The 23,853-nt window shown below is 39.9% G+C and overlaps 3 protein-coding genes across 5 annotated transcripts in view; 1 reads left to right on the top strand and 2 right to left on the bottom strand.

Annotated features, from left to right (window-relative positions):
• The first annotated feature begins 407 nt into the window (after positions 1-407).
• Positions 408-3,458, top strand: LOC128029232 (E3 ubiquitin-protein ligase RNF26-like). Its single transcript, XM_052616877.1, has one exon. The coding sequence runs from the start codon at positions 989-991 to the stop codon at positions 2,282-2,284; it is 1,296 nt and encodes a 431-aa protein (XP_052472837.1). The 5' UTR covers positions 408-988; the 3' UTR covers positions 2,285-3,458.
• A 3,263-nt stretch (positions 3,459-6,721) lies between these two features.
• LOC128029233 (complement C1q tumor necrosis factor-related protein 5-like) lies at positions 6,722-11,301 on the bottom strand. The gene is made up of 3 exons (XM_052616878.1): positions 11,003-11,301; positions 8,646-8,879; positions 6,722-7,305 (listed from the first exon to the last, which is right to left on the bottom strand). Exons 2-3 carry the CDS (start codon positions 8,869-8,871, stop codon positions 6,785-6,787), a joined length of 747 nt encoding a protein of 248 aa, XP_052472838.1. The 5' UTR covers positions 8,872-8,879; positions 11,003-11,301; the 3' UTR covers positions 6,722-6,784.
• A 1,302-nt stretch (positions 11,302-12,603) lies between these two features.
• LOC128029223 (histone-lysine N-methyltransferase 2A) overlaps positions 12,604-23,853 on the bottom strand; it is a 31,079-nt gene continuing 19,829 nt past the window's right edge. For all 3 annotated transcript variants that reach the window (XM_052616860.1, XM_052616862.1, XM_052616861.1), the window contains exons 26-35: positions 19,309-23,809; positions 19,159-19,227; positions 18,997-19,079; positions 18,745-18,912; positions 18,534-18,608; positions 18,269-18,443; positions 18,025-18,132; positions 17,260-17,343; positions 17,043-17,172; positions 12,604-16,949 (exon numbers count right to left, since the gene is read on the bottom strand). In XM_052616860.1, the coding sequence (XP_052472820.1) occupies positions 16,674-16,949; positions 17,043-17,172; positions 17,260-17,343; positions 18,025-18,132; positions 18,269-18,443; positions 18,534-18,608; positions 18,745-18,912; positions 18,997-19,079; positions 19,159-19,227; positions 19,309-23,809 (5,669 nt within the window). In that variant the 3' untranslated portion in view covers positions 12,604-16,673. The remainder of the gene's footprint in view (positions 16,950-17,042; positions 17,173-17,259; positions 17,344-18,024; positions 18,133-18,268; positions 18,444-18,533; positions 18,609-18,744; positions 18,913-18,996; positions 19,080-19,158; positions 19,228-19,308; positions 23,810-23,853) is intronic.

Below are 23,853 nucleotides of genomic sequence, written 5' to 3'. Positions count from 1 at the left end.
GATAAATTTGTGTAACTGGATTTTTTATTTTAACCCTTTATTGTATGTTCTGTCCTGTATTAGAAAATGTTATAGCATTGCTTGACAATTTTAATCAAAAATGAAAAAAAGCATTTCAAATGAACCATGTCCGACATTTTCTGGGGACAAAAGAAAATTGCCTGAACCAACCAACCAACAGACAACAAATAAATGCAGTGATTCAATCAAGCAGTCAATACAACTGTTCGACATTGAAAATAGCATACATAAGGATTTATTTATTTTAACTATCAATCATAAATTATTTAATTTTCCAAACCCTCTAAATTTTTACAAAAAAAATATAGTATTATTTGTACTATAATCCATGCATGCCGACTAAAATGGTTAAAAGAAGTTGGAAAGGCACATTTCTGCGCAGCCTGAGCGCCGGTTTGATCCACTTCAAACACGTGTTGTAATGCGGAAACGACGGACTGAAACAGAGCGAGAAGCTTTCGATTCTGACTCACTAATGATCCAAAACAAAGAAGAGAATTTGTCCTCGTCCTGGAGCTTTACAAAATAACGCGGACGCTTGAATTACACCCTGTACCAAGATGAACATCAACGTGGGATACAGCTTTACGCAACCAGTCAACGCCAGTTTGTTTCGATTTTCAAAAGTAAACATCCGCCGAGCAGTTCCTGTCCATGTGTGAGCAGACGCTTCACTGTACTACACATGTTAAGGGTGGTGTTTTGATCCAAAACAGAGGACATGCCAATGGTCAGTTATGATACGACTGGAGTTGACTTTATTTAACCTCAAGTGCTTTGCCAAGGCGTCAGCATTACTTAAGATGCGAATCGGTTAGCACGCTAGCTTGGCTAGGAGAGCTGTTTGTTTGTGTAACTAACGTTACATACTCAACTATGTCGGTTGACGGCACAAATAATAAGTCAGTATATATATAGTCCATTTTGGCAAACAGTGGTGACAGTTTCACAGTCGGACATCCTTATTATGGCTCTACTGAACTTTGTTTTTAGTTCAATTGGAAAATGCATAGACGTCATTTGCCTCCTTCTGGATTTAAATTTTGTGATTGTAAACTCAATAATTCAGCTGTTGGTGGCAGTGATCTCCTTTATCAATAGTTTGCCCATGCTACTCACAATTTCTGTGTCGGAGTGCTGGAATCTCAGTCTGCTTTGCATCATCACCATGAGGGATGGAGTGGCCTTTGTGACCCATAACATGTTCGGAGGTGGGATGCAGCTGCTGGGAGGCGTCCTGGAAAGCTTTAAGATGATCGGATACCTGTCTTCACATCTACTGCTCCGCACCAAAGAGCTTCTCCAACGTGGACTGCTGTCGGGCCACGGTTTGCTGCGACAGGCCTGGGAAGGCTGTGGGATTGTGTTCAGCTTATTGCTGTATTTCATCAACACTATCATCAACTTGCTCCTCATTGGCACGCAAAATTTGTACTCCGTGTTGGTCAGCGCGGTGGAAGCAGTGTCCTGCCCTTTGCAGAAAGCTCTTGAGCTGACTTTGACGGTGTTTACGTTTCTTTACAGCAGTCTTGTCGGCACCTCCATCCTGCTGTGGACTCCGTGTAAACTGGCGATGGAGTTCCTGGGATCCGTGTGCCATGTATTTGTGAGCGTGTTCGTTCTCAACTCTTACGGGCTGCTTCTCACATTGCTCATCATTGCAGGTGCCACTGTATATCTAAACCCTGCGCTCCCAGGACATGTATGTTTGCGTGTGATCAACTACATCAACAATGTTCCCATCCTACGATGTCTCCGGAGGGCTCTACACGGCCTCTACGTGCTCGAGAGGAATTTGTGGCAGCGACTGGCCTGGTATCACAGCCAGATAATGGTTCCTGCAAGGATGGAAGTTGAGGAAAGGGACGTTAGACAGCCAGATCCCGACCCTGAGCCTCAAGCTGACCCGAACGCAGCAGGCGACGTAGCAGAAAATGCACCTGAGGATGCCCACCAAGTGGACGACCCTCTAGACCTGCCGCTTCCCAGTTCCAGCACCCGCAGGCCACTCCGAAAATTTCCTTCGGAGGACAGCTGCAAAGGCCCTCCGGCTGACAACCTGCTGACTCTTCTGCAGGAGCAAGAGGAGAGGAAGAAGTGCGTGATCTGTCAGGACAGCACCAAGACTGTTGTACTCCTGCCGTGCCGTCACTTGTGCTTGTGTAGAAACTGCACCAACATTTTGCTCAGCCAGCCTATCTACCAACACAACTGCCCCCTGTGCCGCCACATGATCCTTCAGACCATGGATGTGTATATCTGAGGGAAGCGTTTATGGATGTGTTTCTGTCATCCTCAGGTTTTTTGAGCAGCACTGTTCTTGAAATGTGGGAAACCACTTGTTCCTTTTTTACAGATGGCCATTCCACTACAGAGGCTTGTATATAGATTAAAATCACAACCTTTTGTAAATCGTTAAGGCAAGACTGTGCTTTCTCCTGATTTTATATTCATTGTCACTTTTTTTCATCAGCTTGTAGAAGCAATATCACTTGAATGTAAGCTTTGTATAAAGAAAAAAAAAACATAAAAAATGGGGTGTTAATTGTGTAGATGGATGATTTATGATGTAATTGTCAAGTGTTTATGGGGAACATTTGTATGCTACAATACTAACATTGGGTCTTCGAATGTAATCATTTCTCCAAAGTGTCACTACAATATTTGCACAAGTTATTCTGCAATCTGATGATGTATTTGTGCTTTTTTTGTCATTTATTATTGAACAGCATTAAGGCTTTCTCACTGCTCAAGTGTTATCGATCAATGCATTTTCAAATCAAAATTTTGGCTTGTTTTGTGTTTTGAGAGACAGTAATTCAATTCGGTTACCGGTAAAAACAGAGCGGAAGAAAGGCTTTTAGCTCAGATTTGTCCAGAGGATGTTGTTAGAAATCACTATTTTGGAAAACATCTTATGCATTAGAGAAACAAGGTACAGGCTTTTCTGCTTTATCTCAGTTATTTTGGTCTTACGTGACCCATTCAGAAAGGCACAATGCGCAAGACAATCAGGTGCATTTAAGAGGGGAAAAAACATTTGCAAGGTCCATGCAAGCTGTTGTCCTTCCTAAAATCATAACTATATAGTCCCTAATTATTTCTATCACTCTCAATTCTGCACAATGCAGGTGTGAGGCGCAAACCCATGGTTTATTATTTTAAATTTTTTAAACAAGCTGTGATTTCATTCCCTATTAAGCTCCAAGCCTTTTTTATTTTTGTACCACAGACATTTGTTTTCTATGAAGGTCTCCAGTGATTATGTTTGTGGTTAGAGCAGATGTCTGTCTCTCCAGAGGCCTGGGTAATATCAAAACCACATTCCCTGACTATCCAGATGAGTAATAAACCGTATTTGACAGTACGGTTGTATTTTCTTTGTCTTCAGCACAATTAGTAGTTTCATCGTTGGAATAAAATGCAATTAACAACCATGTCTTTGATTTGAATAAATGACTTAAGCCACTTCTATATAAGTTGTTCATTTGATATAAGATGTGTGAAATGCAAGCTTTACTTTAGAAGTATAAAAGGAAACACATTCAGCACTGGACAGCTCCACTTTCCAGCAATTTTAGCAAATAGAAATCTGAATCTAACATTGTTGTGCACTTAGAAACAGCATTCAACCAAATCCCAGAGTACTCACATTCAGATGCATCTTTCAGATCTGCTGTCTGTAACTGCATCCTTGAGAACAATGCTTTAAAAATAACCTAAAGTTTATTGAGTCACTGTTATGAATTCAACAAATTATCCTTTTATTAAACAGAGATAAAAGAGGATTTCCTTATTTATTTTGTGCCTTGAAAGAAAACTAAGCACCACTTCATTGATTGTTATTTGCACAACAATGCATTGAGTCTTTAGAGTACGATCTTTTAAATGTCTTTCTTTTTTTTTTCTTTTTTTTACAATCCTGTTAGTCTAGAATATATTATAAAGTATGGGAATTTAACTTTAATTTTAAGCACATGTGGAAAATATTTAAGCACGTTTCTTGTTTGTTGATTGATTTATCAATTTGAGTCCAGCTACAAGTTAACCTTTGCTTCTTTCATTTCTTTGTAATGGTCTACACTCAGACTAACCCTCAGATTAAAGACACTCGTGCAGGGTCTTCTAAGTATAACACAGCTAGAATAGAGTCATTCAGAGGGTCATCCAATTCACAGTGTATGAGTGTGTCTGGCCCCTGTTCAACACGCACATATTTAGTGATTTCAATAACTCGGTAATAACTAGGTTACTAATTCTAAACCTAACCATAGCCCATTATAACTACCTCATATTACACAGTTATAATTACACTGCAAGTAGGCGATTTTGAAGTAGACCATGGTAAGCCCTGTTTCAGTGTGCAATTGTTGTTCATAAGTGCTGTCATGATGATGAAAGAACGCCCCCTGCTGTTATTAAAGAAAAGTACATAACCAATAATAGCAATAAATGGAAACTAAATCTCTAATACAGGCGCGAGTCCTCAGAGGATAACGGAAGGACGCCCTCTACTGATGTTAATAAAGATGGAAGCATAATATGATCCCTAATGAAAGCATTAGAGCTACAAATGATTACACATTCAGAACCTGTGATGTTATTTAAAATCCCCAAAACAAAGAACTACAGATAATTCACTTTATAACAGTTTGGGTTTTCTAGTTTTAGGACATGTATGTCTATGGTAGACTGTGTAAATAACATGGTATATGAACGTATATATATATATATATATATATATATATATATATATATATATATATATATAAATAAGTACAGTACAGACCAAAAGTTTGGATACACCTTCTCATTCAAAGAGTTTTCTTTATTTTCATGACTATGAAATTTTTCGATTCACACTGAAGGCATCAAAACTATGAATTAACACATGTTGAATTATATGGAATTGCATACATAACAAAAAAAGTTTGAAACAACTGAAAATATGTCATATTCTAGGTTCTTCAAAGTAGCCACCTTTTGCTTTGATTACTGCTTTGCACACTCTTGGCATTCTCTTGATGAGCTTCAAGAGGTAGTCACCTGAAATGGTCTTCCAACAGTCTTGAAAGAGTTCCCCGAGAGATGCTTAGCACTTGTTGGCCCTTTTGCCTTCTGTCTGCGGTCCAGCTCACCCCTAAACCATCTTGATTGGGTTCAGGTCCAGTGACTGTGGAGGCCAGGTCATCTGGTGCAGCACCCCATCACTCTCCTTCTTGGTCAAATAGCCTTTGATGCCTTCAGTGTGACTCTACAATTTTCATAGTCATGAAAATAAAGAAAACTCTTTAAATGAGAAGGAGTGTCCAAACTTTTGGTCTGTACTATATATATATGTGTGTGTGTGTGTGTGCAAAAGATGTATAAATGGTTAGTCATTAGTGTGATTTAGAAGAGTACACTGACTTAAACATTCAGTGGCACTCAATTATTAATATCATATAGATAATGCCAACTTGCACTACTGTGACAGGAAATATACATTTAAAAAAATTGGTCCTTGAAAAACATTTTTCAAATAAATCCTGTCTGAAATTCAGATTGCTTTTAAAATTGATGCATGTAGGAGAAGCTGGACATTTTGACACCGTTTTGATATTTTATATGCCTGTTAAACCAGCTTATTCAAAGCCCTTCCATTAAGACTTATAAATAAGTAACATATGAATAGTAATGAGAAAAGGTTTGGGGAGTTTCAGGACTTGGATTCAGATGCCTTTCTGAGCTTGTTTCTGTCTGGTTGAAGTGTTCTGTTAACAGCTGTGAAAGGGGGAAGGCCATGACCTCATGGAAATTGACTGCACAAAGGGATCTTTTGTACAAATGTACCTCTCATTCTTCTCAATGTTACTGTGAAAACATTGCGTGGACCTCTCTGCCAGCAACCTGGGGAAAATTGGAATTGCTTGTCTTAAAACAAAAACGTGCGGGAAATCAGGAGAAAGAATGAAAAAGAAAGAAAAAGCTATGTTTAGACCAGGATCTGTTTCATTTAAACAAAGTTCAAGCTTTGTTAAATGAGGCTTGTTAACATGATGTCTGCATGACTCCACAAAGAGGTTACCAAACATCATGGATTCTGGCTTTCTATAAATATACAATACCGGTATGTAGTTTAAGCCTTGGTCACATTAGCAAAACTGGCAAAGAACCTCCATTGTCAATAGAGATGCTAGTATATTTAACTTAATCTTAATAGTTATTGTTCTTGGTGGGAACAAGCTTTTATACAGATTTGGAACAACTTGATAGTTAATAAATAATTAAAGCATTTCCTGTTAAAGATAAAGTATTGCTCTAAATCCACCATGAACCTGAAACCACAGCTTCCAGTTTCCCAGCAGATGAAACGACTTTTTCTTGTAACATTTACTGACAATTTATGCAATTATGGGTGTCTTTTTATTATTCTTATTATTATTATTGAAGTCATATTCCAGAGAAATGTTGGAAAGTATGTATTGTGCTTTTTCACAAAATATAGCCTGCCACCAGAATAAACAATTTCTGTAAAAACAGCAGGTTTTCTTTTTCTGTATATTCATTTCTTTTCATACTAGAATTCTTTGCATGGAAATACTCCAGTAATTTTATTCTGTATGACTACATTGGCTTAGAACGTAATCATCTGTGTAGTGCTGATCATATTCGATTCTAATGAAATTATTGCAAATCAAAGGCCAAAGACCCATTCAGATATTTTTCTAATTCATGAAACCTTTATTAGACAGAAAAAGGTTAGTTGCAGTGTACTTTAAATCTATGCAAAAACAGCAGAGTTTTTCCAGTCTGAGTACACTAGGAAACCAGTGAAAGTGCTGTCTGTCTTCGGGCTGGAGTAAAAGCCTGTGTACTCGCCCAGGGCCATCTGCACCCACACCTGATCTCCTGGAATCGAGTGTACTAGTGTCCCTCCAGACAGAGAGGCTGGTTTGGACCAGTTACCAAAGATCTGAAAGTAGGAGGCCACGGTGTGTCCGTTCTTTACAAGGTCAAACTGCAAGCTGTAGCGGTAGACTGTGGCGTGAACGGAGAAGTAGTAAACACCCGGCACTCTGCAGGTGAATCGTCCCGTTTCGGGATTGTAATCCCCCTGCTCATTCAAAATGATTTTGTCGAAGCGCACCGCATCCCCTACCACCATTGGGCTTGTGCGGGACTCAGACAGTTTGGTGCTAAAAGCTGATTTGGGGGCCACCGCACACTCACCCGGACTTCCTCTATCTCCTTTTTCTCCTGGATCCCCTCGGTCTCCCGCTAGGCCCCTCACGCCCGGCTGACCTGCAATAAGCATCATGGAATTTTCATGTTTCACTGTTGACCTTCAATAGAGTGCTGCAGAGATGACACATTTTGGTAGGCCAGAACCTGGAAATGAGCACTTTAGCATCGTTCTGAAGTCAACTGGCTTTTTTATTGGTTTTTTGGGTGAATGCCTGAAATAAGGTCTGTGGTTAATACAAGCTCAAGATTTTTGCTTTGTCAGTGTCTTTCTGAGTTTTGGTTATTTTGCTGTTGTAAGTTGTAAGGAACTTTGAAATAACTGAAATCATTTGGTGAAGTGATGTGGGCATGTAATGTGGTCAAGACCTGCCTGAAACCTGCTTCTTGCGTCAGATCAAGGCTGCATTTCATTTCTAGTTTTACTTGATCTTAGTGCTGCATTTGATACCATAGATCATGACATACTCATAGATCGATTACAAAACTATACAGGTATTCAAGAGCAGGCTCTAAGATGGTTTAGATCCTACCTGTCTGACCAGTGATCACTACCATTTTTTTTTATTTAAATGGGGAGTCATCTCATTTATCACCAGTAAAATATGGAGTGCCACAAGGATCCGTCCTAGGTCCCCTTCTATTTTCAATTAGTGACAATTTTTTTTTTTTACTTTGTTGGATCAGCAGCTATGCTAATGATGTCTCTATTTGTTTCTATTTTTTGCCACATGATTTACATCCCGTGGTAACTGGGATTTACACAAACTCCAGTCTGGATCCACAACACTTGAGAAGAGATGATGCTGACCCTCAGAGGACCTCAGATGATGCCAACCCTGAATCAACAAACAGAACTAACAAATATTGCTACAAATGTTACTGCCTCATTTAATAATTATTAATTATAAATCGTCTGGCTGACTATGTTTTGTATAAATTTTTCTAAAAATCCTGTCATATGTGCACAAACTGACAGTCACCACTTATAAGCTACTACTAAATATTGTAGAAACATAATTTCTGTAAAGTTGCTTTGTAACGATTTGTATTGTAAAAAGCGCTATACAAATAAACTTGAATTGAATTGAATTGAAACTAGGCTACTTTAGCCGTACGTATCCTTGAAAATTATTGCACACCTTAGAATGTCCATCAACCAATGAGATAGAAGCAATCGACAACCCTGTAGTATAATGAGGAATAAAACATGGAGGAATCTTAAACTTTCACTGGAGATAATTTTTTGCATAAGATAGTGAAATAAATCCTATAGTCTTTTTGTTGAGGGAACCAGGGTGATACTAATTTCCTAGGGGAAAAAAAATAAAAATTCATCACTGCAGCACTCAATGGGAGGAGAAGGTGCGAAAACATCATTGGGGTTGTTATTTTTGTACCTGGTTCTCCTCTGTCCCCTGTTTCCCCTTTCTCTCCGGGTTGAGCATCACGACCATCTCGTCCATCCCTGCCGGGCTGACCAGGGCTGCCATGCAATCCAGGGGATCCTGGGATACCTGGGCTTCCGGTGCACAAACTGGGGATCTTGTTGTCTTCAAGCGAGTTGGAACAATGTACTGCAATAACAAGCAGCAATGAAAGAGGACATGTCTGCAGAGATGTCATTGCTCAGTCTGTGGAGAAAAGAAAGAAAGATCAAATGAAAAATTAGCCTTATGTTATTATTGTTTCAAGATGATTTCAGCTTTATTGCGAATGGAAAAAAGATGGTATGAAGTCTGGACATATTGTGAAAAGCACAACTCCTGAGAGTTGTATGATCTCACCTCTCAGTCAATAGGGTGAGTATGCCCAGGGAAATCTGACAGTACATCGTAATTACTAAAGCACAAGCTCTACTGTGTAAGTGTAAATGCTGATGGCGAAGATTTAGCTTAGGAATTCATATCATATACTCTTCAGCCTACTCAAGCCTTTTAAAATATGCAGAAGCACCATAAAAGTACCAAAAGTTGTCTGCTTATTTTCTGATATATTGCTGTTATATTTACTGATATATATTATTTTCAAGACAAATTGATCACTGTTATAATGGTTTTATTTATTTTAGAGCCTGACAGCCTCAGTCCCAAATCACTTTCATTGATATTAAAAAGAGTGACCAGAATATTCTTACAAAATGACATGAGGCTGAGTAAATGATGACAATTTTAATTTGTGGGTAAACTATCCCTATTTTGTCAGCTAATATCAATAATATAAAGTTGATTCTTCACTTAATGCAAATGTTCTTGTGAGACCAATAAATTCAATATAATTGTTCATTACATTATCAATACGAGAATTGTTTATAACATCAAGAACATACGTTATTAACACTGCAGTGCAAGCTGGGAGCTCCAACATGAAACAAATTAGCAATATTTTCTATATAAAATTGGTTAACTCTGGTTGTGGGACAACATTTGGGGAAATACTGTTGTCTTAATATGCATTCTCTGTAGATTAATTTAGTAATTCACATTTCCTAAAAAAGCTACTGTTTGAGGGTTTGAAAACTGAATGTTTATATTTAGTGAATAACAAAAATGCAGAATGTGTCAATTATTACTATAATAAATGTTACTGTCAACCATCTGTCATTGATGAGGTGCTGAAGGCAGTTAATAATCAGTTTGCAAACACAAAGTCTTCAACAGGATGTATTCATGGGCTTGTCAGCTCTCGTAATCCTGCCTAGAACAAAGCATTTCCAAGATTTTATGCCTTGCTGTAAATCAGCAGGCTCTGTCCAAGTCCACTGTCTGTCAAACAGCTGTTTCTTATAAGCTGAAGAGAAACTGCTGATGATTCACCTTGAGAAATACAACCAGACCACCAAAGCATTCTTTAAAAAATTATGCATAATCCATTAAAACACTTCTATCTTCAGTTTAATAGAAACATTAGTTAAAGGACACTTGGACAGTTATCTCTCAGGACCTTGTTTATGTATTTTGGTTCTTAAAGTTTTGAGCAGCTCAAACTGAGCCATGTTATATTAGGACATAAGAGGAATGACTGCCAAAGAGAGCTGAACAAATACCGTCATTCCAGTGTCAACTGAATAGTCTGGTTTCCAAAGAAAGCACATTACTCACTCATATGCTTCACATCCTTCATTATTGCAGCATTGTGTTATTTGTAAAGAAGGCAACAAATTATTGCAACAAACTATTAGCATTGGGGTACATTCCCACAGTATCACAGCAACATTTGCACTATACTACAAATTTAACTTTGGGTTTAAATATGGAAAGGATCAGCTTTCTCTTTCGGTGCTTATCTTGAAATTCAATTCATTATAAATGGATGTTAACTGTTGATAATCATAAATTAGTACAATGTACTAACAATCAAAAAAAAAAAAGAGCCTTTGTCCCTCATTTACATCTAAATGGTGCATACTGGTACCTTAGAGGGACATATTATCACCTAAATGATACATAAGGTATTGTGTAGGAAGAAAAGCTTATTTCTCAGATTTCAAATATTTGCATCCAGAAATGTGGTTTAAACAGAATCTTTGTACTGGAAGTAAATGACCAAACTGAGATTCAGAATGAGCAGAAATGATAAACAATCTTGACAAAAACAAAAGTTGCGTAAGAGATTGGATAATCTTTCCATTTAGAGACTCCATAGTAAAGAACATTACTGGTAAAAGTTTCCATAACACTTTATTAGTGAAAGCAGTCAGACCTCTTATGACTAAACAAATTTTAGTTATGGAAGGAAAAAAAAAAATCAAACTCACCATTTACGATTTTTGAGGCTTCACTGGACTGACGGTCTTGAGCAGGCGAAAGAGAAACGAGCAGTGAAACTCCTCTTTTCTGTTGCTGTCCAAGGCGTCTGGGAAGAAATGAGCACTCCTAGTCTCAGAGGAATGGGAAGCTATTGGAAGCCTTAGAAATAGGGAGTCTGGGAGATGGGGAGGGAGAAAGAGGGATCGTCCAAGGGACGGAGACTAATTGTTTGTAGCTTGTCCAACTTTATAAGCATAAGCATTATCTGATACAGTAGAGCCCTAGATATGGGGTCTTGGGTGCCAATGAACAGTCTGGAAAGATCCGTGTGCATTTAATTAGTGTGGGGTTTACAAAGGAATGGTGCCAGTATACTGTGGCTGGCAAATTCGCAAGAAATAAACTTTTTTATTTTCCTTAGTGTACGGACTACTGTGTTATGCTACATTTTGAAATGGGTGGTTTTAAATTTTTGTCTGGTCTATTTTTTTCATGTATGTGTAATATTCTTGCTCTTATGTAAAGCACTTATAGGTCTAATGGCTCATAAACTACTTCCGGCGAACTGTGGCTCCTTCTGGTCTGTAAAGTTTCATGAGACCGAGTATTATTAACAGATGGCTGGAACTAGACACCCTTTTCTCAATCTTTTGCTGTTAATGGTTTCAATAAAAAGTTATATTTTAACATTTGTTAAATATTTTACAGTGTTCCTGTAGCTCAACTGGTAGAGCACTGCACTAGCAAGCAAGCGCAAGGTTGGGGGTTCGATTCCCCCGGGAACACATATGTAAAAATTGATAGCCTGAATTCACTGTAAGTCCCTTTGGATAAAAGTGTCTGCTAAATGCATAAATGTAATTTTAATTTAATTTAACATTTTAATGCTAGATAATTTTTTGTCTCTTACATCATACAATTTTAGTTTCTCGAACCATTAAAACCAAGCAACTTTTTTTTTTCTTCTCTTCTGTTGTACCTGCAATTCAAATTCTTTGCATGTAAAACCAAGGCCAAAAGTGGTTAATAAAACCCTTTTTGCAAGGCTTGTTTTATATTATGATAGGTTGACAATTTGTTAACCGTTTAGAGCAGACAGAAATTAAGAAATCTGAAAATAAACTTGAGCCACTCTTTCCAGCAATGTGATCCTTCAGATGGATATGCAGAGCAGTAGGTGCTACACAAAACACAAGAAACACCAAATTACTTCTCACGTTGTTGTTTTTTCTCTTTGTTGTTTAAGAATAATATTATCTGATGTAGTTCCTTAACATTACTGGTTGGGTCAAGTTCCCAAACACCAATATTGAACAAAATCATAATAGTTATTTTCTGGCACCGATAGTTCAGTGAAGAACATTTAACATTCATTGAGAATTTCCACTGCACAAAAGGTTCTTAAAGTTGAGAAAGTTTCGTCATTATATTTAGGCTCTTTGGAGAACCCAAAATTGTGGTATTGCTGTGAAATTACTTTTTGGAACCATTATTTTAAAAGTGTACCATGCCACCATTTGTGGTCCAAAATGAAATATGGGTCTTGATGCAAAACCAGAAAACTAGTGGTCTAACAACTCTAGGAAGTTAAAAATGACACTATAACAAGTTTGAGTAAACGAGACATGTTTATTATTTAAACTATCACTTAAATAAAAAAAGTGCATAGAAAATAAACATGATTAGAAATTTTCCTTTTTACAGTTGTTATATACAATTTTTTTTCCTCATTATACATTCATCCTTAAGTAGTTTGTGGTTGAATATTTTAGATTGACAAATTTTCCTTCATTTTTCTGTAAAATGGTAAAACACTGATGAGGCAACTAGGAGAAAAGAAGAAATAAAACCCCTAAAACTGTCAGTATCAACATCAACATGATTTCTCGAAGCTACAGGGGAAAGGAAGTGTTGGTAAGACAATGGAAAACTTGTGTCCTCCAAGAGGAACGAGTTAAAATCTCTCTCTCTCAAGACCTCTCTGACTCCCTAAAATACCTCCAATGGTCCGCAACTCATTTCTGTACAAAGTGAACCATGTTAAAATTCCAAAAACAGGGAGCGCAGTCACCTGCTCTCAGAAGGAGTTTTACCTCAGCGTACATCTAGAGATGTTTGCAGAAATAAATAAATATAATGGTTACCATTACTCATTACAGAACATCACATAAGAAAAAGTACAACTTAAGAAGCAATAGGAGAGAGAGGTATAGGTGACACGGCTGGGTTTAGGCAAGGACATGTTTTTCCTGATGTCCACAAACTGTTAAAAATGTACATAGTAAAATAAAGCCAACTACACCATCAAAAACAAACAAATTATCAATGCTCAAAAAGTTTACAACCACATTTTACACAAACTTGTTTCATAATATAAATACCGCTCCTTTCCAAATAAAGTTAAAACAAATGAACAAATTAAAAGGGAAAAAAAAACTGCAATGCTCCATTGAGGGAACATACACAGGCACAGGAAAACTGGTTCTTGATCTTGATATTAAAAATGATGCACATTAGTTACTCTAAAGTTTATCTGCAACACAAAACCATTATAGATTATACACTGAACATTGCAATTAACCATTATGAAGCTGCTGTTTGCTACTGTAACTAAGTTTGTCTGTCCATTCCGTATATTGTGTAGATATTGAAGTACAAGTTACTATTAATACACGTTTAGTTTATATATATATCCATGTATAATGTGTATACATATATAATGTTGATTATAATTACAGGAGAAGGTGTGTTACCACTTGTGTGGCGTGGAAGAGTAAAGTCCAGGAAAACGCCAGAGCATGTCTGCTTCTGAAACACTGACCGAGCGCTGTTATACCAGTTTATGGAGCATCGGACGTTGTATTGATGTCTGTGCAGGAGTCTATTACAAAGCCCTTAGGATTAGTAACTGCATTACGAAAAAAATATATTAATAAAATAAAAATCTTATTTTGTTAGACTGAGCAATAGTTTCTGTAGAACCCTGCTGTGTAATCCTCTTATTTTATGCAATAAAAAGCTGTCCTGTATCTTCCCAGCCTTTCATGTTGAGAAAAAAAAAGAAAGAAAAAAAAAAATTTCTACAATACATTCAACAACGGCCTAGCTGCAGTTCAGCATGTCCTGCTCCACAGGAGTGCCAGGGCGAGAGGAAAGTTGGGCGAGACCCCCAAGAATCCCTGAAAAATGGCTAAACTGCGAATTCTGATCAATAAAAACACGTATACAAATATGAGGCAGCAGCCAACAAATGTTCAATGTGAGGCAACGTACAGAACTCTGATCTTCAGTGCCATAGTCAAAAGTGAAATGCTGGGAAAGGTCAAAATTATTGCAGCCTAGGTACAGTGAGGGCTGGAGGGGGTCTGCAGTGGCCAAGAAAAAAAACAACAAAATACTTAAACTTGTGAGGCAATGAGAGAGGAACTGGCCTTGAAAGTGGCTTGCTACGGAAGCCACGGTTGCACAAAGCAGCTTTGTCTAGAGGTATTTACAGCCCCCGAGCCATTCTGCGATACCCCCATACTCATGCTACAGCATCCCTTTAGAAATCATCGTAACTTTACATGAAAAATAAAACAAGACAAATTTCAAGTGGAAACCGTTTGTGCCCTAGTTAAAACAGCTTTGAACGTTTATCCATAGTCTGGAGCTCCTCGGCTGACCATCCAATCAAGTTCCAACCCCTAACATCCAAAAACTAAAACAACCAGAGAAATTTACACACAAGGCACCAAACTTCTGATCAGAAAGATGGAAGAACAAACCACAGAGCATCTTCAAAAATAATGAAGCCACATCAGTCTTCGCATTATTCAAACGGGTCAAACAAAACTCGAGCACAGATGGGAACAGATGTGAGGAGTGTCAACATTTACAAGAGAATGAAGAGATGATACGAGCAAATAATGTGCATTGACTGAATGGCTGCCTGGAGCGTCCATGCAGTGCCAAGGCAACATGTGTTGAAGAAGACTGGGAAGAAGACTGATCTTCAGTGCACAAGACCATGAGGAAAACAAGAGCCCTCCGCCCTCTCCTCCTCCATATATAGTGCTTTACAAGTCATTTTACATGGGATAGCCTCTGTGGCAATTCCTTGCATTACACCAATCTCTAAGAAAATATTTTGATATAACAAAATATACGGAATAAACTTTGGGACTTGTCAGTTGCTAGAATGCTAGAGAAGGAAATCATGCATCTTTCCTCCAAGTTTAGAAAACGAAAAGAGGGGATTTTAAGGGAAGATGGGCAGTTCTTGCATGTGATTTTAAGGCTGGCACTTAAAAAAGGAGTCATATCAAACCGATCTGCACTTAGAAAAGCTCACTGAACCTACACACCTCTTTGAAATGATCATTTGAAATGTCCATGCTTGACCTGGGTCGGCAATGAGAGCCTCTGGTGGACCACACTCTGTGGGAACAGGAACTGCTTCAGTTTGGAATAGAACGAAACATTTGGGCTTCAAAAACTAAAAAAACACGATCAACGATCAAAAAAAATCTTGAGACAGTGCTATAAAAATGTTTGGACAGAGCATTAGTGTTTTAAATCTATTCTTTCCTACAAAAATGTTGATAAAATAAATACAATGTATTATTAAAAATAGAAATACCATTGTTAAGTGCTATTCACCAATGAGTGCTTTTAGTCATTTGTATAGAAAAATATACATATTTACATTATTCAACAAATGATATTTCTGTCAACAAAAACAGTCTTTTTTTTTTTAATTGGCTAAAAAAAAAAAAAAAAAATACACACAGCTACGGGGCTACGGAGTAAAACAAAAAAAATCAGAGACAATAAATAGAGTGGTAATTTCATTTGGACGCAAAATCCTACAATGTTTAGTAATAACATGCACATTTAACTTTTTTTGAAAAAACAATGCAATTAAGCCACCTAATTGCTCTGGTCCTTTGTCTGTCAGTCCACCAGGGTCTCAACCGGCCAGCCACACATCTCACAAGCCCTTCATGGCCTACTCTTCATAACATTTCTTTCAACCAATGACAAAAAGAACATTTTTCTTCAGACAACCTATTCCTGGGACCACTGCTCCCCCTAGTGTTTCCCCTCATCATCTCTACTATGAGATATTTACAGTGTATTCCATACAGAGAATCAGGCCCGGCTTGGCTAGGACGACCTCGGATGCTCTGAAGGCTTCGATGTACATTCAAAAAGGATTATGCATCGTCAATCTAAAAACATTAAATCTTTCCCTTTCGAAATTGCACTTTGGTGTAGAATGGAACGATGTGGCATTTTTTCAGTCACACTTTGTAAATAAGAGCAGGCCAGACTCGACTTGTTACAAATTTAAAACGTTTCACAATATCCTTCTAAAAAAGAAAAACTAAAACAAAATAGTAAAAAAAAAAAAAAAAAAGATAACGTACAAAATGTAAAAATGAGGGGTCACTAATCTCTTAAATTGGGCATTAATAAAGGGGACACAAGGGCAATCTTCTCCATTGCAACTCTGATCATTGCACTCAATTGTCTTTTCTAAAAATCAAAACAACTTAAGAGGCAAAATACCATTCACTTTCTGATAACCTGAGCCTGCTTCAGTTAAAAAAAAGAAAAAAAAATTGAATGTCTCTTCCCTGGCAAGTATACACTCTTGATAGCATTCACAGACAATATTAGCTTGCAAGTTTGCTTTCAATTGAGGAACTTGCGACACTTCTTCGCCCCGCAGTTGCAAGGCAGCTTATTGCCTGGTTCTTCGATGGGGAACTTGTAATCGTACGTGAGCTCCTCGCCTTTATAGATTTTGCGTGTGGCAAAGATGACGATGTGCTTCTGACCGTCAACACTGACCACGCGGGAGTAGCAGTTGGGCTCGCAAGAGTGGTTTATGAATCGGGCTGCGTTGCCGTGCATGGTGGCATCCACCACCTCGTAGTCATTGATACGAAACATGTAGCAGCCAATGCCCTGAGTAAAAGCAAAAAAAGACAAATCCATGAGGAACACCAGTATTATTGTTTTAAATTCATTCCACTGATAGACTAAGTATTAGATTTCTACCTTGCTGTCATAGTATTTCTCCCGCTTGTCAGTGAGGACAGAGCGAATGACATTGCCAGAATACTCGATCACCATCTCTCCAGCGTCAATGTTTTTCCTGCAGAACAGACCTCTGCCGTGTATGGCTGATCTGCAAGCAATATATAGAATGCAAAAGATGGTATGCTTTTCATTCCTAAATCCAACTATTTTTGGTTTGAATAAAAAGCATTTATACCTGTAGACACCCACAGCCTCCCTGGACACATTCTTTAGGTGCCTGAACCTCATAGGCAGTGGGAAGTCCATGCTGGTGGCCCGTCTGTGAAAACACCGAGCATTTTGTTGTTTTAATCCAGAAGTGAAAAGAGGTTAGTACAGGATGTGTAAAGCCCGGGACACACCAACCGAGCCATAGTTCACTGATAAGACGATTAGATCATCTGCGATTATGAACACGATTTTGCATAGCTCGTCAGTGAACAACGGCTCTGTGTAGTAAAATGCTGCGCCGCCTGAAAGCAGGTGATGGAGATTTACTATTAAATCACAGAACCGGTTTTACTGACTAAATGCGCATGACAATCGTTATTAATCACGTTCAGTTAATCGTGGAGCCCTACTTGATGTTATTCTATCCGTTTCTTTCTTTATCAACAAGACGATGATCCAAGGTCTGACAATGCCAGAGCCATTTGCAGCTTAACAAACATGATTGAAACAAATCTGTTAGTAAGAAGCGCTGCTGGTGAACAATATTCAAAGTGCTGCTTGCTTGTATATCCATAGTTCTAGTTTCTCCGTTTTCTTTGTTTGAATGCTGAATACAGACTACTGGCACTGTGGCACATGCTGGAGTTATGTTCTCTCACGCAAGTGCAGATCTTACTCACTACTGGGTTGCAGACGATGCGAGGCAACGCAAGGTGAAGCCACAGTTGGCTTTCCTCAGCGCTAGTTTTTAGCCATTGGTTTGGTGTGTCCCTACCCTCCGGTTACTCACCGAGCAGACTTTTGCAATATCTCCTCCTCATCTTCCTCCTGGGGGTTATATACAGGAGGCTGACGGTGTTTGGATGCCAGGAAATTAAACATATCCAAAACCGATCGCCTAAGAATTAATTCAACAAATGCAAGTTAGAGAACTGTTTAAAGAGTGTTTAAATAGTTCACAATCAACACTGCATTCTCCATTACATAAAATACTTTAAGGTATTGACAAAATAAACACTGGCCACGACACACACCTGTGGTACACCTCAGCACGGGCAGATCCGTGAGGGTTGACAGGAGGATCTTTTGGCTCCTCTGGTTTGTGAAAGCGGAACTTGTAATTTCGGCAATGCCTGGCTCCATATAGCTGCTCCAGTAGAAACACTACAGCATCATGAACCACACCCAGCATCTTCAACCCATTTACTCCTGAAAAATGATACACGATGCCCTTGCCAAATTAACAATACTGGTAAAAACAAATGTGTAAAGATGAAAATAAACACTTACTGTTCTTACCATCAAATGAAAGTGCCTTGAGTCTAGCATTGGACCGGGCCTCTTGCACTTTATCTGTCAGGGACTTCCAGGCCTCTGAAAAGTAATGGGAAAGAGGAAATTCATTTCACAGAAGACTGTACTTATCAAAGAAAAGAACATCATACTCCATACTGGGACTATAACTCCACATTAAACTTAAAAAAAAAATTATTATCTTGATCTCACTTACCCTCAATACTTTCACAGCGAATCTGAAATCCGTCATCACTGCAGATTTCAAATATGAGCCCTTTCTTGGGCTTGCAGTCCAAAGAGGAGTCTCTCCCTCTGTCCCTTTGATCAGGTGTTTCCACTGAAAAAGCATTAGATCCTTTCCCATCATCCTTACTAGACAGTCCTGCAAAAGAAACAAAATAAATAATCTATTAGCCCTGTGACATGCTACAAAGAGATGGACAGCTAGACTTAACATTTTAGCCACCTGCAGTCTTTGGCTTCTCATCATGTGTGTCCATGGTTGTATGTTTAAGAGAAGAAGAATCAGCTGTCTTAGTGGCAGAGTCACTGTAAAGGGAATATTTTTAACAGGTTAGATATAATTAAGTACACTGAAAAGTTCATCTTTATCTTTATTATTGTTTACCTTGTTTTTGAACCGGTTTCATTTGACTGCCCTGTATCCATTGGCTCAGGTGATGAAAGTTCCCGGTCACTACAATAAACAATTTCTAACATGTTTAAACATTTTTTTTAAAACAATATGCAATATGCATTATAAATGGCAGGCTCTTACCCTGTAAAATATGATAATTGGATTGCAGATGTGTCAACAGTTGGTGTATCTGACTGAAGTCCTTTGCGTTTCTTTCCACTGCTCTTATCTGGGCTTGGTCGAGGTCTTTTGGCCTTTTGTTTTCCCTTCCCAACAGCTGTGGATGCAGCTCCAGCAGGTAACTTTGAGGATTGTTGCTGATGTGGTGGTCGAGAAATGGGAGAGGTTCGTGAGCTCTGAGTGAGGACGCCAACAACATGACTTTTATTCAGGTCTTGAGTGATGGGATTACGGGCAAGATTTACTTGACCAGCTGACTTGCCATTTGGGTCTAGGTTTTTATCTGCCAGGACTCGACTGACTGGGTGCTGGTGATGAACGCTGCCCTCTTTCTCCACCTGTTGATTGACAGACATGCTTATGCTTTGGTTTGGGGGAAACACACAGATGCTACTGGCAATGGATGTCTGGGCAGGATTAGTAAGGTGAGACATCATGGGAGGTCCTGAATGAAGGACCATCTGTTGCTCTGGAAGGCCTAGGTTGTGAGGGTTGGCTTTGAAAAGAAGGTTACTTATAGATCCTGTGATCTCCGTTGAACTTATGAGACCTGGGGCGCTCAACGAGACTGAGTTCGCTCCCAAAAAGTTCCCTGGTGCAGTGGGAGGCACCGACACCACATTCAAAACAGACTGACTTGGGTTAAGCCCTGACATAGTACATGGGAGCAGGTGAGTAGACGAATCATGTCCCAACATGCCAGGCTGAGTTGTGGTTGAAATGGGCATGGGCTGTGGAAGGAGAGTTGGCTCCAAGTACATCACCCCTTGCTTTGGCCGTTTTATAATGTTAGGAATCTTTCGATGCGGTGTTGCAGTTATAGTCCCAAGTTCCATCAAGCCTGTCTGAGCAGGGATTCCTGCAGTAATCTGTGAAGGTGACAAGTTTATGAGGGTCATATTGGGCCCAACATCGGAAGGAACAAGTGTAGGTTGGGTCTTTGGACGAGCCTGTTTTTTGCCCTTATTGCTCTGAAGACGAGAAATTAGGCGCTTTTTGCCATGTCCAGAGGGGAGCATAGTTGGTGCTGGGGTGATGGATGAAGCACTAGATACCATAGCAACACCAGAGGCATGATCATGCCTATTTCCTGCCTCTGTCACACCAATTTGGGGATCGTGGGAGGTGACTCCTATGAAGAGGCCTGATGTGGTGCTAGGAATGACTGGCTGGAAACCTGTCTGAGTAGTGCCTGTAAATGCATGGATTTGTGGGTGATGAGATACAGGCACTAAACCTTTTCCACCAGCAGGAAAAATGGACTGAGAGGTGGAGATGCTACCACTGAGGCCTGTCAAGACAGGGGCACTAGTGTTCATGACACCTGTTGCACTAACAGATGGTGCAATCTGGATCTTTTGGGTTACACCATTGGGAAGGGTTTGCAATACATAGAGTGGCTGTAGATGCTGGTTTAGCACTATTAGTTTCTCTGGGGCAGGCTTCAATTGAGAGGCAGCAGCTTGAACAGCAGAGCTTGCGATCGGAGCAGGACCTGAGCTAACAGTGGCAGCAGGGATGAACTTCTGACTCTGGATAGGCAAGTTGGGTGAGCTGGCAAGAACTGGCGTACTACTATTTCTCGTCAGATCTTGGTTCCCAGTCTCTCCCACAGGTGCTACTCCAGGACTTGTGATATGGTCACCATCAATGCGTGCAGAAATGAAATGTTCTGGAGTCATTTGACCTTCTGGAATCTGGGAATCGGCACATCTGTCCTGTGGGCTCTTGCTGGATGCAGTGGACCCTGTTCTTGTTTTTTTCCCACTTTTTTCAACTCCTGATTCTTCCGTAGCCAGAGCCAAAATGGTGCGGTCAGAGGTCTCGGAGACCAGCGAGCCATGACTTTGATTATTTACAGTGGGACTTCGAGTTGTCAGCACAGAGAGGTCAGAGGGCAGCTCGAGGGGAAGACCATATGATTCTTCAACAGCAATAGAGGTGTTCACCACACTCTCACCAGGTTCAGCACTGGCCAGTGGTTGAGTGAAATCTTCAAAAAGCATGTCCTTTCTTTGGTTAACATCCACCCCGTAACTCTCATCTAAAGAGAATGGTTCAGCAGAAGGAGCTTCTGTCTGTTGTCCCAAAGCCTGCATTGAAGGGGTATTGAGTACAAACTCCATGATATCAGAGGGTAGGATGTTACCACAGTCATCACTGTTGTTGTTATCAGAGTCAGACTTGAGGAGATCTGTGGTGAGTGACAATTGAGTTTCAAGGGGGTCTTGTCCTTGTGCTTTGGCACTCCCTAATGGAAGACAGTTATCCTTTTGATTTTTACGACTGTCACGACTGTTCCCACTTGGTGTATTTTCTTGGTGTATATCCTTCCCTGAGTCAATGCTTATTTTATCTGTCCTGCTTTCTCTACCTTTTCTTTTTGTTGAACTTTTGTTTGTTGATGAAGTAGTAGCAGTGGTTGTGCTGCTGGTGCTTATACTAACATCGCTCTCAGAACCATCATCCACGCCATCCAGCTGGCCAATTTGTTGCAGTTCCAAATTCTTGGTTGCTGTTGACACCTCATCACTGTCATCATCTTGCTCCTTCGTCTGATCCCTCAAGAACCTGTGGATCTGCGACCCTCTTCCCAAACACTGATCAATACCTGCAATAGGTGGAAGACCAGAGTTGGGGTTTATTATAGTGCGTGTGAAGTTGTAATAATATGCATCCTTATTTGAACTAATTCCTCCTTCTTCATCCTCTCCACTGTCTGCTGAAGATGATGTGCTCATATCATCTGCCCCATCAACTTGTCCTTCAGCTGAACGCTTGCTGCTTCCAGTGCGCTTTTTCATGGAGATTTCACCAGTTCTGTAGAAGGGTATGTCTTCCTCCCCATATGATCGCACACCATAGAAAGGGGTTAGCCCAAAGAACATGTTTGATCGAGCACGGGCACTACGCCTTGGGTATCTGCGCTTTGCTGAACCTGCCGAACCATCACTATCCTCCTCATGGTGCTTATCAACGCTGCCTTCATCCTCTAAATTATGGTCCTCTCCATCATCTGCACATTGCTGCTGCATGAGGTGCTCCTCAGAATAATCAGGGTGAATGTGGCTGTCTGATTCTGAGCTTTCAGAACTTGCAGATGGTGAGAAAACCATCGCTCGAGAGGACCTTCTTTGGGAGCCCTGATTGCTAGGGGTTACAGAAGTGTACGTGTTTGTGTTGCTGACAGCTGGCATGCTGACAGCTTTGGTTCCATTAGGATCCATTTTTTGAGACATTAGAGGCAGCCTCTCAGTGTGTTTCTTCACCACTGGAGTAACTTCCTTACTTGATTTAGGTTGTACCTGTGGTGGTCTTATACCTCTTTCAGACCCTGCTTTCGACTGAATAGCATCCATGGCCGAACTATGCTTTTTCTCAAAGCTAAATCTCTCTTTGGACTTGAATGGCTTCTCCATTTCTTTCTGATCAAATTTATTAACTTCCACCTTGCTAGACCCCGTGTTGCTGCTCAGTGCTGTGGCTTTATTGCTAGTGTTGTAAGGAGGTGGACCCTGACCTTGTGTTTTGACATTACTGCTTTTGGAGTTGCTGTTAAGAACTGGGTTTTGAGCAGACTCTTTTCTTTCTTTTGAAACATCCCTGCTCACATTCATTTTGACTTTGGAGTGTTTTTCTTTGGTGCTAGAGGTTCCATGACTAGCAGTGACAGCAGCACTTGTGTGGAAGCCATGCTTTAGGTCCTCCTCTCCCACCTTGGCACCAGATGACCATAGAGGCTTCATTGCTGCTGCCACAGCTGGACCAGACGCATAGCAGTGAGACTTCCTACTCCCACTTTTGCTGTAAACTGGTTGTGGAGACACAGTCTTTCCTGTGTCTTTTGATGTGGCCACTGATGTCACATTTCCTTCCTTGACTGGATTTGCCTTGTCCTTAGGAAGTGTGGCAAGTGGATGACTAGACATACAAGTGACTCCAGCTGGTAGGTCAGTATCTTTTGTTGCTTGTTTCCCTTTCTCGGTTTTCAAACTGCCACTTCCTCTCTGATGTCCTGTCAATACTGCAGTTCCGAGAGGTGGTGATGCCTGGCTTATGCTAACTGGTTGCAATGACTTCAAACTCTCACCATCCGACTGCTTTTTGGTTGCTTCTCTACTACCCTCTATTCTTTCAGTGAAACCAAAACTGAGTCGACGCTGTGCTCCAGTGTTCACTGAATTTGCCTCTCGATTGTGAGATCTCTCTCCAGATAGTGCTCTTCCTTTGTCTGTGTCACTAGTTAAAGGTTCCTTAGAGGTTGAGGATAGGGATGGGGCAGATGAATTGCATGTCTGAATTGATACGGTGCCTCCCTTTTGAGGAGAGGAAATCTTTTGCCTAGATTGTTGAGCAGAGATGGAGGAAGTGCTGTGTCGACGAGATCCAATGGTTCTTAGAGTGGAGCTCAGCACAGGGTCCCCCACAGTCACAATTTCATGGGATGAACTACTAAAACCATCTAATGGGGGAAAAACACATTGAATAGCATTCAGAAAAGCCTTC

Source organism: Carassius gibelio, chromosome A15, assembly GCF_023724105.1.
Source record: "Carassius gibelio isolate Cgi1373 ecotype wild population from Czech Republic chromosome A15, carGib1.2-hapl.c, whole genome shotgun sequence".
Taxonomy (NCBI): Eukaryota; Metazoa; Chordata; class Actinopteri; order Cypriniformes; family Cyprinidae; genus Carassius; species Carassius gibelio.
Note: the sequence above shows the minus strand (reverse complement) of the source record. Positions and strands in the feature narration are given on the sequence as shown.